Genomic DNA, 15,896 nt, shown 5'->3' with positions numbered 1-15,896 from the left:
ACCCCCGTGACCCTGTGTTCGGATTCAGCGGGTTGGAAAATGGATGTATATATATATATATATATATATATATATATATATATCCATATTACTAACCGAGAATGCTAAACCGGATGATGGACGCAGGCACATCTGGCCATGGGCCGTAGCTGCAAAAAGACGTACTGCGCCGGCGCAACAAACAGTCCGCGAGAGTCGGCTGAGGACCCGAGAAAGGCGGACAAAAGAGGGGGAGAGAGGCGGATGAGGGTCCGCGAGAGACGCAGGCGCAAAAAGAGTCCGACAAGAGCACAGAAAACAGGAGTGAGCACATACAGAAAGGAGTCACAAAAATGAGGCTCAACAAGCACCAAAATAAGGAAAAAAAACATTAAAGAGTACTCAAACGAGGGGAAAGCACGAAACACATTGCACACGAAACTAAACACACCAAAAAAAAAAGAACAGACGAGCGCACAATAGCAAGGCACGACCATACCCCCCCCACCCTACAGGCACGGGACGGGACGGGACACACACAAAGAGGGGGATTCAAACAAGACACAGGAACACAAAAAGAAACAAAACGCTCGCGCAACAACGATCCCCCCCCACACATCCATAAGAAAAAATGTCTCGACTCCAAAAACGCAAAGCTCAACTAAAGCTTCTAACTAACGATGTACCTAAAAGTAAAAACTTTATGAACTGCATTAGATCCTACAATAGTTCATTTGCTTTTGCATATACCGGAGTAAATATCAGGCCACCAAAAGGCAATGGACCATACTGCTTTCGCATATGTGCACAAATACTGCATCGCATTGGAACAGTGCACCCTGAAACAAATCAACAACGCAAATATGCACAAATCTACATCCTAGATCCACATTACGCAATCTATCAATCAAAGTGTTGCATCGCAACAAGCACGGATTCAAAATGAAACACCTCCCGTCTCAGACATACGTTAATGGCAGCGAAGGCTACAACGGGCTTCTCACACAGCACAGGCAAATCGATTACAGCTCCAAAACAACACGTCCTAAATACTACACATGCAACAACACGCCTCTCAAACGGCACAAGCAAAACATACACCAGGAAAATTCATTCGGATTAATGAATGTCATTTGCAATCATTGTCATTCAGTTCACTTCCCTGAAGAAACAACTGGCAATACAAGTTATACATTTACACGTTGTTGTCAAAAGGGTCAAATTAGACTGCCTTCTTTACATTCATATACTGAATATCTACAGAAGCTTATAACTGACGATGTACCTGAAAGTGAAATCTTTATCAACTGCATTAGATCCTACAAATCGGTATCCACTATGAACATTAACGGTGGCACTGCACGTGACATCCGTCTTGAAAAAATGTTGTTTATTGATGAATGTTCAATGACATGAAGTCACTTACTCAACACCATTCATAAACTTCTACAAACGTTTATGAATAATAATATTCGATTTGGAGGAAAGGTACTTTTATGAGGAGGAGATTTTAGAAAGTGATTAGCTATTCTTCCAGATGCCATGCACTCAGCTATTGTTCAGTGCACCTTAAAATACGCAGACAATTGGCATTACTTTCAAAAGATACAGTTAGTAAAAAAGATACGATGTCCAGAACCAGATCATAACAATTGCTTATTACAACTGAGAGATGGTACACTCACCAATACAGATGGACTTCAGCCACATATTATTACAATTCCTCAAGCCTTTATCTGCGACGACTTAGTTACAGAGACATTTGGAACAGCAATCTCATTAGACCAAATGCCCCTTTAAACACAACGCACTATATTATGTCCAAAAAATATTAATGTGGAAAACATAAATACCCACGTCATTCCATTACTTCCTGGAGAGACACAACTCTTTCTAAGCTCTGACAAACTTGACTCTGACCACAACAATAACCATTTTAAATGACCTTACAAGTTCTGAGCTGGAATTACCTTTTACACTTAAACGGCGTGTACAAAGAAATTTTCAAATAAACCTTTACACTGTGCCACACACTTTATTGTTTGATTTCTATTTGCATCATCTACACCGTCACACTATTCTATATCTCATTCATACATCACGCTCTTTGTCATTCCCAACACCAGGGGTTGGCGAGCGAAGCCCACCCCACAGACCCTACAAGCAACGGATGGGACACACACAAAGAGGGGGATTCAAACAAGACACAGGAACACAAAAAGAAAGAAGACGCTCGCGCAACAACAATCCTCACCCCCCCCCCCCCACACACACACACACATCCATAAGAAGTGACACCCAAAGCCACATATTCTAAAGTGAACGTCAACACCTTCACACTAGACAGCATAGGTGTCAGCATAGGTGGATCTCCTTACAATAAAGCACTATTAACCGTTCAACTGCAGAAAAGGAAACATATTAACAGTGACTGCGATCCTCCGGAGTGGCAGCAAATCTGTTAATAAATGGTCGTACATGTCACTCAATATTCAAAATACCGGTCCCAATCACAGAGACATCAGTATCCACTATGAACATTCACAGTAGCAATGCCCGAGACATCCGTCTTGCAAAACTGATAATTATTGATGAATGTACAATGGCATCCAGTCACTTACTCAACACCATTGATAAACTTCTACAAACGTTGATGAATAATAATATTCCCTTTGGAGGAAAAGTTCTTTTATTAGGAGGAGATTTTAGACAATGCTTAGCTATTGTTCCACATGCCATGCGCTCAGCTATTGTTCAGTCCACCTTAAAATACGCAGACAATTGGCACTGCTTTAAAACAATACAGTTGGTACAAAACATGCGATGTCCAGATCCAGAATATAACAGTTGGCTAATACAACTGGGAAATGGTACACTCACAAATACAGATGGACTTCACCCAGATATTATTTCCATTCCACAATCCTTTATCTCAGACGACTTAGTAAAAGAGATATTTGGAACAGCAAACACATTAGACCAAATACCCCTGTTAACACAACGCACTATATTATGTCCAAAAAATATTAATGTTAATCACATTAATAACCAAGTCATTTCATTACTTCCTGGAGAGACACAGATCTTTCTAAGCTCAGACAAAGTTGACTCTGATGACGACAATGAACATATAAATTTCCCCTTAGAATATTTGAACACTATTAACCCTGCCGGATTACCACAACACGACCTTACCCTTAAAAACGGAACAATAATCATGCTATTAAAAAACCTTAACACTAAACAGGGTTTATGCAATGGCACACGGTTAGTCGTCAACACCATGACACGCAATGTTATTCAAGCGACAGTTCTTACAGGATCACATGCTAACAATACTGTTCTCATTCCTAGAATTGACCTTACAAGTTCTGAACTAGAATTACCTTTTACATTGAAACGCCGACAGTTCCCCATTAAACCTGCATTTGCCATGACCATCAACAAATCACAAGGACAAACCATGGACAAGGTTGGCATCTACCTCTCTGAACCCGTTTTTGGACATGGACAACTTTATGTTGCCTTCTCACGTGTTCGCCGTTCATCTGACGTTAAAGTTAAAATTATAAATAATCCATGCCAAGGAAGACTCATTCAAGGACAAGACACCATCTTTACTACTAATGTTGTATACAAAGAAATATTCCAATAAAACATTAATATATGACAAACACTCTATTTGTTATTTCTATGGGCATCATCCAAAGCTGCACACTATTCTATATCTAATTCATACATCTGACTCTTTCTCATGTCCCAACGCCAGGGGTTGGCGAGCGAAGCAAGCAGGGGGCGGAGCCCCCTAGTATATATATATATACTGTATTGTGGCAGATTTCCGGGGTCATTACCTGGCCGGGATGCCTAAAAGGACCGGAAGGGGGCAGGAATAGCTTCCGGGCCATGAGGGGGAAACCGCCCTGGAGCAGGAGAGGACCACAGGAGAAGAACAAAAAGCTTCTGGCCTTTTGGGACCCGTGGCTACTGCCAGGGGGCGCCTCAAGCCTCGTAGGACTCGAAAATAGTTACTTCCGCCACACTTGGCAAGATGGTGGAGGAACCTGCCAGGGACGCCCGGAGTGCTTCTGGTGCAAAGGGCAGCACTTCTGCCACACCAGGAAGTGCTGCCGGATGGACATCATCAGACACCTGGAGCACATCTGGGCAGGGATAAAAGGTGCTGCCTTCCTACAGTCTGAGAGCCAGAGTCGGGAGTGGGAGCAGGACGAAGCTCCCAGGAGGACAGAGGCGGCCAATGACTGAGAAAGAGAGTTATAGTGGTGATTATTGCTGTGTGCATTGTGTGCTGTGTGGAACTGTCTTTATTTATGAATAATAAAGGTGTGGATTTGATAAAGATGTGGTTTCCGACTGGTGGTGTCCGGGCAAGTCTCACTATATATATATATATATATATATATATATATATATATATATATATATATATATATATATATATATATATATATACATACATACATACAGTATATTTTCATTTCTTTGGTAAAGACATCTGCAAAATACATAACAATAATAATGACACAAGTAAGGAAATTATTCAAAATACTGTATATTTAGAAATGAAATTTGAATTACTAATTAAACAAAATATAGAAGATGGTAAAAACAGAACAATACACAATAAACAAACATTGGAAAATTGATTTCTGACAATGCCTGATAATAAATTTTTATAAGGAAGTGATTTTAGTTAACAGAAGTAAAACAAAAAGCTGTGGAAAAAAATCAGTCACGTCTAGTATGGTTTATAAAATTATCTGATTAACTGGACTATTATCACTGCAGTTTCCATAATTCAGATTCTACGCAGCCATGGCTGCTATGGAGGAATATTTCAGAAATAAATAAATAAATGCACAAATAAATAAAAGTACTATGAAATGTTAGCATAAATAAATAAATGTGTCATGAAATGTGAGTATTAATAAATAAATGTGCAATGAAATATGATTTTTATTTATTTATTTAGTTTTGTCTGTAATATTCCACCAAACGCATCATGAAATATGGCTTGAAATAAAAGTGTCACTTTCACTCGTCAAAGTTGAGAGGGTGGGCTCTAGCACATACTGTGTTTTGATTGGTGAATCATCTTCTGTAGATTGCTCATGCTTCAATACGTCAGAACGGGAGATGAATGTAATGAGATATTGCAAGAATTAATTAGAAAAATGCTAACTACTGCCAATGAAATTGATTTGGCCAAAGTTATCACGCATTTCAGAGAGAAAATTGAAGATTTATCAGAAGAAATTACAATGTTGGTGGCCCTGGTTTAGACTACATACATTGATTAAACTGTTTTTGAAAACTTCAAAGCTCTGGTACACGCCAGTTGAGGTAACAAGCTCACCTGCCCTGGATGCCCATAGTTTGACATTCCAGCCGAGTCAATAGAACACTTTCTTTTATGCGGTTTAAAAGTACAGTAATCCCTCGCTATATCGTGCTTCGCCTTTCGCGGCTTCACTCTATCGTGGATTTTATATGTAAGCATATTTAAATATATATCGCAGATTTTTTGCTGGTTCACGGATTTCTGTGGACAATGGGTCTTTTAATTTCTGGTACATGCTTCCTCAGTTGGTTTGCCCAGTTGATTTCATACAAGGGACGCTATTGGCAGATGGCTGAGAAGCTACCCAACTTACTTTTCTCTCTCTCTCTCTTGCGCTGACATTCTCTGATCCTGACGTAGAGGGATTGAGCAGGGGGGCTGTTCACACACCTAGACGATACGGACGCTCGTCTAAAAATGCTGAAAGATTATCTTCATGTTGCTCCCTTCTGTGCAGCTGCTTCGTGAAGCAACATGCTGCACGGTGGTTCGCATACTTAAAAGATCAAAGGGCACGTATTGATTTTTGATTGTTTGTTTTTCTCTGTCTCTCTCTCTTTCTCTGCTCCTGACGGAGGGGGTGTGAGCTGCCGCCTTCAACAGCTTTGTGCCGCGTGGTGCTTCGCATACCAAACAGCCCTATTGATTTGTTTGCTTTTCTCTCTCTTTCTGACATTCTGTGCTCCTGACGCGCATTCCTTTGAAGAGGAAGATATGTTTGCATTCTTTTAATTGTGAGACGGAACTGTCATCTCTGTCTTGTCATGGAGCACAGTTTAAACTTTTGAAAAAGAGACAAATGTTTGTTTGCAGTGTTTGAATAAAGCTCCTGTCTCTCTACAACCTCCTGTGTTTCTGTGCAAATCTGTGACCCAAGCATGACAATATAAAAATAACCATATAAACATATGGTTTCTATTTCGCAGATTTTCACCTTTCGCGGGGGGTTCTGGAACGCAACCCCCGCGATGGAGGAGGGATTACTGTACGACAGATTGCAGGATCTACATGGTGTATCAGAGAAAACAATCAAAAGGCGAATGAGCCACATTAATCTCAAGCCGTATTTCATTATGCGTTTGGAGGAATGTTAGGACAAAATAAAATAAAAATAAAATAAATAAATATGCAACAAAAACATATTTTCTGATACTTTTATTTACTAATACTCACATTTCTCGGCACATTTATTTATTTATGCTTACATTTCATGACATTTATTTATTTATGCTCACATTTCACAGTACTTTTATTTATTTGCACATGTATTTATTTATTTATTTAATTAATTTTGTCCAAAATATTCCTCCATACATGGCTGATGTTTGTTAAAATGAAAGAGACAATATTCAGTTGATAAAGTCTTCCATTAAAGCATTCACTGCAAACAATCAAACAAACCAAGAACATTGGAAGAACATAAGAAATTTGTCAAAAAAGACTATTCAGTCCATCAAGCTTGTTTTTATTTTTTTGGCTAATAACTAAGATTCCACAATATCTCCTCCAGATATTTCTTAAAAGTTATCAGTTTTTGCTTCAGCTTCATGTCTTGATAGTTTGTTCGGGATTTCTACAATTCTGTATGTAAAGAAGTGCTTCCTTGTTTCATTCCTTAATGCACTTCCTCTTAATTTCCACGTGTGTCCTCAAGTATGTGTTTAAATTTACCAACGATCTGCAATGCACGCAAACCCAGGCGTCAGCTTGGCTTGACTACACTTAAAACGGACTACGAACTTGGATGGAGTAGTGAAGAGGACCCAAAGACTACCTTATTTCTGCCACACCTGGAAATGTAGGAGATACTAAGAAGATAAAAGTGGGGTGTATTAAATACCCCTGTAATCAGCTACTTGCTCTGCCATCACAAGCACCTAAGCAGCTCAGATTCACTGAACTGCAACAGTTGTTTGTCCGAAGACAGAGAGGGCAACGTGCTGGTGCAATGGTAAATGCAAAACAATTGTAATGGGCGATGTTCGATCGCTGTCAAATACATTTGCCAAATTTCCCCTGGGGACAAATAAAGTTACATCTACATACCTATCCAATTCTGCTGATCTGCTTTATCAATGCCTTTGAGAATTCTGAAGACCTGGATTAGGTCTCCAGGCAGCCTTAAGACTGAACAAGTTTAATTCTCATATTATGTTGAAGTAGGACATGTCCTTAAGTCCTGGGATACACTTGGTTGCTCTCCTTGTCTTTCTTGTAGCATGGCGACCAGAACTGTTCAGAGTACTCCACATGCAGTCTCACTATTGCCTTATATTATCTGAGCATACTGTCCCTTGATTTATATTGAATAGTTATTATAATATAATCTAACATTTTATTTTCCCTTTTAATTGCTTCTGTGCATTACTTAGATGATGAAAATGTTATGTCAACTTGAACCCTTAAATACATTTCAAAAGTTGCTTCCTATAGGATAGTGTAGCCTATCTTGCATTTAAAATTGACTTTCCTTTTGCCCACATGTAGTATTTTGCACTTTTCTATGTTAAACTGCAAGTTCTGAAGCTTGTCCAAATCTTCTTGAATTGTTTTTGCTACCTACTCAGTGTCTGCCTTTCCTCCAATTTTAGTATCATTTGTGATTTTAACAAGTTTTCTAACTATATTGAAATCTGTGTCATTGATATAAATCAGAAAAAGTAACAGTCCCAGGACAGACCCCTGAGGGACTCCACTGATGACCTCACTCCTTGTGGAGCATTCTCCTCTTATCAGTACACTTTGTCTTGTGCTGGTTAACCAACGTCTAATCCAGTTTTTCAGGTTATCTCTGATGCCTGTAACTTTTAGTTTCAGAATTAATCTTCTTAAGCAAAATCTGCTTTGATAAATGCACCTTTCAAACTGGAAGCAATGTCAGAATGATTGGATGTGGTTGAATCTATTTGTGTGACTGAAGACGCATCAGTGATATAAAAGTTTGTAATGGCAAGAGTGATTGGCTTGCTGAAGGCACTGGATATTGTGGGGGTGTCTTAGCTAACATTTCTTTTTAACACTGAGTAGAAGGTGGAGGCTTTGCCTCAAGAGACTACAGTGTTGGTTATTATTTTTGAAAATGCAGATGAGACTGTGTTTTCCAATTACCAAGGTATCTCACTTTATCTTCTGGGAATGCCTGTGCCAGTGTACTGGAATAGAGGTTCTGTCTTATAGCTGAACCTTGGATACAGCAGGAACAATGCAGATTCTTTCCTGAGCATGAAACGGTGGACCAACTGTTTGTCCTTGCTCAGATATTTGAGGGATCATGGGAGTTTGCCAGTCCTTTCTAAATGTGCTTTGTGAGTTTGCAGCATGTTGTAGGAGGTGCTTCAAGACAATGCGGTTCTGGGGTTCCTGCTGCATGCAATTTAGTCTTTACATTTGTAGGCTGAAAGTTATGTTTGCTTTGTTAGGTCTGTTGAATGTAGGAATCAGTCTTGTCCAAAAGTACACTTTCTCTGCTTTCCCTTTCAAAGACAGGACATCAAGGCACAACCAAGGACTGAAAAGCATCCAGTTTGGGAACCTAAGAACTGCACCTCTACTCTACCCTTGCCAAGCAATGATTTATTAGTCAGTCCGCATCCTCACTTCCAAATATGGGGACGAGCACTTGGTATTTATGGAAAGAATGAGACTGGCAGGGCATGAAGCCCAAATAAGCTTCTCCCTGACAGAGTGGGCAGCACTGCAGTACCTTGGCATAGAATCACTGTGTCTCTGGATCAAGAAGAGCAAGTTGAAGTTGTTTGGGCATGTACTAACCCCTGCTTTCTCTGCTGTTCTTTCTCTGGTTTTCTGTGGTGGCGATCTGCACCACCACCACCTGATCAAAGCACTGTGTCATCCCTACATTGATGGATTAAAGGCCAGAGGTCCATATGACCATCATTATCTAATTCTTCCACGTGAAGCCTTAAACCCATGACGACTGATTTAGATCATTTATGTTAGGTAGAATGCCTAGTGGGAGCTGGGTGGTCTTGTGGCCTTGGAACCCCTGCAGATTTTGTGTTTTTCTCCAGCCCTCTGGAGTTTTTTTTTTTTTTTTTTTTTTGTCCTACCTGGCCATCGGACCTTACTTTGTTCTTTGTTAATTAGTATTGCCTAATTCTATTTTTATATTTTTCTTTCTTCATCTTGTATAGCACTTTGAGCTACATCATTTGTATGAAAACATGTTATGTAAATAAATGTTGTTGTTGTTGTAGTTAGAATGTCTCCTTTGCATCAGCCATAGATGGTATACAAGGCACTAAGACCCAGTGGAGACTCAGGACCCAGTGCAGATGTTATATCTCTAAGTGGGCCTGGGAGCACCTGGGAATTTACCAGGAGGTGTTGAAAGGAGGTTTTGTGACTAGGATGGCCTGGTCAGCCATATTGTTAATGTGACTCATGTCAGGATAAGTGGAGTAAAAATGACAACGATGATAATAATATGTGATAGATAGATAGATAGATAGATAGATAGATAGATAGATAGATAGATAGATAGATAGATAGATAGATAGATAGATACTTTATTAATCCCAAGGGGAAATTCACAAATTCACAATATATGTCATATACGTGAAACTTGCAATGATAAAAGCAAAAGGTGACTGAGTATCAGTTTAGTAATATAAAAAAAACATACCTCAAATGCATAATCAGTTGTTTTACCACAGGCACTAGGATGAGGAGCTGGAAAAATGGAAAAATGCATTTATTCTATAAAGCAACTGTTGCTTACAGTCCTATGTCCATTATTGGTACAATACAGACATTAAAGTATCTGAGACTTCAGGGTTACCTCATACAATCAGAAAGATTTGGAAAATGTTAAATGCCCAAAAGTCAACATAGTCATTTATTATTAGACCTACTTGTGTTTCATTTTCAGTTTCATAGGGAGCTAGAGGCCACTGGGACAAGGACCTAACACTAGATTGGGTGCCAGCCCATTGTGATGGACCACAATGATGCAGACTGGGCAAATTTACTGCCCACCGGTCATCCTTCCACAAAAACACTTTGGGATGCCACACAGACATGGGGGTTATGTAATAGTAATGGAAAAATGATATCCATAAATTGACTTTCCAGCATCACAGCCTGCAGTGGGTCAACACATCCTGACATGAAATACGGTAACACAGATGCCAATGAATCTTGAAAAAAGATGCCTAAGTCCATTCAGTGCATAACAAATGGCAGAATTCTCATTCTATTCTAAGTGTTCCTATTAACAAGTGATCTGGTGAGTTAATCATTTTAAATATTCAGTTTCTGGTGGTATTAACACATAAACATTGATACATTTTAAAAGGAATTTTAATTGTAGAAAAGGTATTGATGCACTCTTTGATCTAAAATGTAATTAGACTGTACAGCACCTCCTAAGACCCGAAAATTCAACAAGTATCAAATTGGATGGCTTTTAGAAGAAATGTTTTCAAATATTGTATACTCCAAGAAAAATAATATCATAAGGAATATCTAATATGTAATACAGATGACAAAATATGATTACATAGACAAAAATGATCTTTATGCAGTTCTCTATTTAAAATATTAATATAGAAAACTACATACTATTGCATTATACTAAATGTCATCATCCATCTAGCCTTTTTGCAACCTGCGTATTGCATTTCAAAGTCATGAGGGCCTGAATCCTTTGGTGCAATGTATTAACAAACCTTGTACAGCCCTGTAGCAGGGCACTCTCATGTGCTCACCAACACCAGAGCCATTTTGGAGTTGCCAATTTACCTAATCACATTATGCGACTTGTAGTTATTGGGTATGTCATTCTTTCCGTCTAAATTTGCTTATCTTCTTGCTGGAGCATGTCAGTTTACATGACTGTAAAATTGGTGGGCACCTCAAATTTAGCGACTGTGTGCTGACCATCCAGCACAGTTGCGCTCCTCCTTTTTGTAATAGCTAATAATGTGCTGACTGATGGAGCTGGTGTTGTATGAAGGTTTAACAGGTACGGGTGTTCATCCACAATATTAGCCCTTTTTTCCATTCTGTTGTTGTACATAAAACATAAGACCTTAGACAGTCAAGTAACTTTACTGTTTCCGAGGATCAAAACATTCATGTTTCTTATATCCCATTGCTGCATTGTATGCATTGTACTTCCAGGTGTGCATTCATTGGTTGTCAGCTCTCACGCACACAGAGCATGCCCGTACAACTAAAGACACAATCAAACCTGATTAATTTTGTTGGGGTAAGTTGCCAACTAGTTTGAGTGAGTTGCTGGGTATGTCAGACTATGCAAGTGGCTTTCATGGCAGCACACCAACATCTGACTCCAACTTGCAAAGATTATGTAAAAGGAGGCTACTACTGAAAATCTGGAAATGTTGCCTAACGTGACAAGGCCTTAATCCACATAAACCCAGGGAGAACAGGCAAATTTCACATGGAGAATGTCTAAGCTGGGATTCAAGCTATATGTCAGTCCTGATTCATGGCTTACAACCATGTGGGAAAAGGTAATATTTAATGTCAGAGTCAAAAACAAAATCACAATTTCTCTTAAAAAATAAACTACCAGACCCCCCAAGAGAGTGTACAATGAATAAAGGTTAATAAAAAAATACCTTGAGAGTAACTCTGTGAATGTGCAGGGCATCTGCATCTAAAACAAGAAAGAAAATGTGTTTTTACTAATTGAATGAAACAATTTTCCCAAACTTATAATGTATTTATTTTCTGAATGCACACAAACACCTAATTTAGCCATTGTTCTGTTAATAAACTGCAGGAAATTAGAGGTTTTTCTGTATGGGTCATTACTGTTCATTATTTACAGAGAATACGTAACACAAAAATTAAAAATACAGAATACTGTTTATTTTTTTTTAATTCAGGTTTACTGTTTCTCTTGGAAAAACAGATGTCAATTGGCAAGATCACTCGGTATGTCCATTCTAGGGCTTAGGTTCAGAAACCTAATCAGGACAGTTAATAGGACAGGCACAAGTAGGTCTCTGGTTCTGATATGAAAACTGGACTGAGACTAACAGCCCTGTTGTAACATAAGCCTGTGCTGCTATGGCACGTCCAGTTCTAGATTATTACTGAAAGGGTGTTTTGGTGATTGCTATGCAAGTCTTTGGCATTTACTTAAAAATGTAATGTTTAAAAAACACACCCACGTTGCATGTTCTAACTTACATATTCACTTTAGGTTTATGGGAAGCCAGTATTTATCTTGGCAGCACATTATGATGAACCTGTACTTATTCTGGGGGCGCATAGCCCTGGATGTGGCATTAGTCCATTGCAGGGCACAGTCAAGTGCAAACCCGTAGAGGACAATTTTGGGGTCCATTTAACCTAACATGCACACCTCTGAGATGAAGACACAGGTACCTGGAGGAACATGAACACAGACATTAGAAGAACATGCAACTTTTACATAGGCAGCGCCCAGGCCCTTGGATTGAACCCAGGATTCTGGAGCTGTGAGGCACAACTGTAAACCACCGATTTCCTAAAACAATTTAATTCAAGTAGCCAGGGGGGTGTGTTGGCCTGTCTCAGTGGGAATTGTGCATAAAGGATGGACCAACCCTGGTTCTACTGGATGAGTAATTTCCATCCAAATTATTTAAAATGTATGCAATTTTCTCTTCAAAAGTGTGCTTCTGTCAAAGTAAAAAAGTTGATGTCACATCCTGCAGAGGCAATCTTTTGCTTAAATTCTACGATCAAACACTGAGTTCAATTTGTGCATTACAGATATTGATAACTATATTTGGTAATTATATTCCTACAGCCCCGTGACCCTGTAGTTAGGATATAGGAGGTTGGATAATGGATGGATGGATGGATGGATATTCCTACAGTGCAATTTTCAGAATATCCTTGGGAAATCTGTGGGGTATTGGGCTTCCCACCTCATTTTGGAGAAGACTGATATATACAGTACATATAATGCAACATGTTATGAATATTAAAAAGATTGTCATTTCATATATACTTGTAGCTCTCTGAAACTGTGCACATTTAAAAACCAGACCATAAAGAGATATGTACAAGATACACAGTGCATATGATTTGTTTTATGTGCAACTACAGTAATGCAATTTATACAGAAATATCTATTCACAAATTACACAGGATGGTCCCAAACACCTGATGTTTGTTACAATATAAGACTAGACTATAAAAAGTACAGTTAGTGGTGATGACAAGTACAAACTACACAACTTCCACTCACTGAGTAAATCATTAGGAAGACATGTACAGCTGCTTACCCATGCAATAATCTAATCAGTCAATCATGTAGAAGCAGCAGCACAACACATAGAATTATGCAGATACGGGTCTGCAGCTTCAGTTAATGGTCACAGCAAACACCAGAATGATGAAGTAAAGTGATCTCAGTGATTTTCATCGTGATGTGATTGTTGGCGTTAGACGGGCTGGTCTGAGTATTTCTGTAACTGTCGATCTCCTGGGATTTTCATGCAAAACAGTCTCTAGAATTTGCTCAGAATGTTGCAAAAAAACAAAAAATATCCAGTGAGAGAGATAAGAGATGAATGGCCAGACTGGTGCGAGCTGACATAAAGGTGACGGTAACTCAGATAATCACCTGGTACAACTGTGGTGAGCAGAACAGCATCTCAGAATGTACAACATATCAAACCTTGAGGAAGATGGGCTAAAAAAGCAGAATACCACGTCAGGTTCCACTCCTGTCAGTCAAGAACAGAAATCTGAGGCTGCAGTGGGCACAGGCTCATCAAAATTGGACAGCTAAAGACTAATAAAATGTAGCCTGGTCTGATGAATCTCTGTTTCTGCTGATGCACACAGATGGAACAGTCAGATTTTGGCGCCAATAGCATGAATACATGCCTCCAGCCTGCCTTGTGTCAACAGTGTGATGGCACAGGGAATGTTTTCTTAGCACACTATGGGCCCACATTTGAGTATTGTTGCTTACCATATGCACCCTTTCACTGCTCCAATTTACCCATCTGCTAAAAGTTACTTCCAGCCTGTCAATGCTCCATGTCACAAAGCAACCATCTCAAACTGGTTTCATGAACATGACAAGGAGTTCAGTAATCTTCATTGGCCTTCCCAGTCACCAGATCTGAATCCAATAGGACACCTTTGGGATGTGGTAGAACAAGAGAGTCGTAGCATGAATGAGCAGATGACAAATCTCCAGAAACTGCATGATGCAACAATGTCAAGATATGCCAGAATTTCAGAGATGTTTCAACATCTTGTGAAATCCATGTCATGAAGAATTGAGGCTATTTTGAGAGGAAAAGGAGACTGTACCCAGTATCACCAATATGAATTTGCTCAGCAAGTGTAGATGTGAATGAACAAAATTAATTTTCTCACAATGTAATCATAAAACCCATCAATTGAAGACTTGTGTGATTGATTAGCTCAGCTATTAATGGGCCATCAGTACTGCACTTTGATATGGGAGGTGATGGACATGCAAACAGAGCACCCAAATATTCTGGTGGAACGTGGAACATCCATATAAAAAGCTGGCATGGCACACTGGTAGCCTGATGTGTGCCTTATGTTTTAACAGAATGACCACAAATGGAAATCACAACTTTTTTAAAAAAATTGCTGCTACACACTTGGGCAGCACGTTGGTACAGTGGTAGAACTGCTGCCTCACAGTAAGGAGACTGGGGGCCTCAGGTGTTCCCTGTATGGAGCCTGCATGGTCTCCCTGTGTCTGTGTGGGTTTCCTCCAGGTGCTGCGGCTTCCTGCCCCAGTCCAAAGACATGCAGGTTAGGTGGACTGGCATTGCTAAACTGGCCAAAGTGTGCGTGTGTGATTTGTTTGTTTGTGCCTTTGTCCTATGATGGGCCCAAGTGTTGTTCCTGCTTTGAACCCTGTGACTGCTGGGACAGACGGCAGCTGTCCCAGGCCAATGAACTGGGAAAGCGGGATAGGAAGATGGAGGATACAAACTCCTACGTACACTGAAACAACTTTGAACCTCAAAATAACCAATTCACGTGAGTATCAATCCTGTTTTGCAGTCTTTAATGGTCAGAATGGACCATAGAGGTGGCAGATTTCCACTTCTGCTAGTGATTTGTACAGATGGGGTTACAATCAGAAGTGTAGCAATATATTCAGATTCTTGATTTTTAATATTTTTAATCTTTTAACCTTTTCGTGTATAGCTTTCCCTACATCTATCCTACCCTTAAGGTCTTTTAAAATTGGCCCTAATCTTAATTTTTTGTTTATCTATCCATCCATCCATTATCCAACCCGCTATATCCTAACTACAGGGTCACGGGGGTCTGCTGGAGCCAATCCCAGCTAACACAGGGCAGGAAACAAAACCCGGGCAGGACGCCAGCCCACCGCAGAATTTTTTGCTTATGTAACCTTAATACTAAATCTCTTAACTGTAATGTTAGTTTATCTCATAGACCTTAAGAGTAACACTAACCCTAACAATGAAATACAAAACCCTATTATATAGTTATCTGTAAAAAATTTTAAAAGATATTTTAATGTTAACTTAAAGGTGTATATCCT

The 15,896-nt window shown here is 39.4% G+C and overlaps 1 protein-coding gene across 1 annotated transcript in view; it reads right to left on the bottom strand.

The window, feature by feature from the left end:
- Nucleotides 1-15,896, bottom strand: part of adhfe1 (alcohol dehydrogenase iron containing 1) — a 48,390-nt gene that overhangs the window by 31,504 nt on the left and 990 nt on the right. Inside the window, exons 2-3 of the mRNA XM_028803586.2 lie at nucleotides 11,950-11,987; nucleotides 9,987-10,033 (exon numbers count right to left, since the gene is read on the bottom strand). Coding sequence (XP_028659419.2) covers nucleotides 9,987-10,033; nucleotides 11,950-11,987 — 85 coding nt within the window. The remainder of the gene's footprint in view (nucleotides 1-9,986; nucleotides 10,034-11,949; nucleotides 11,988-15,896) is intronic.

This window comes from Erpetoichthys calabaricus, chromosome 6 (genome assembly GCF_900747795.2).
Source record: "Erpetoichthys calabaricus chromosome 6, fErpCal1.3, whole genome shotgun sequence".
Lineage (NCBI taxonomy): Eukaryota > Metazoa > Chordata > Cladistia > Polypteriformes > Polypteridae > Erpetoichthys > Erpetoichthys calabaricus.
This window is presented reverse-complemented; position numbering and strand designations above follow the sequence as displayed.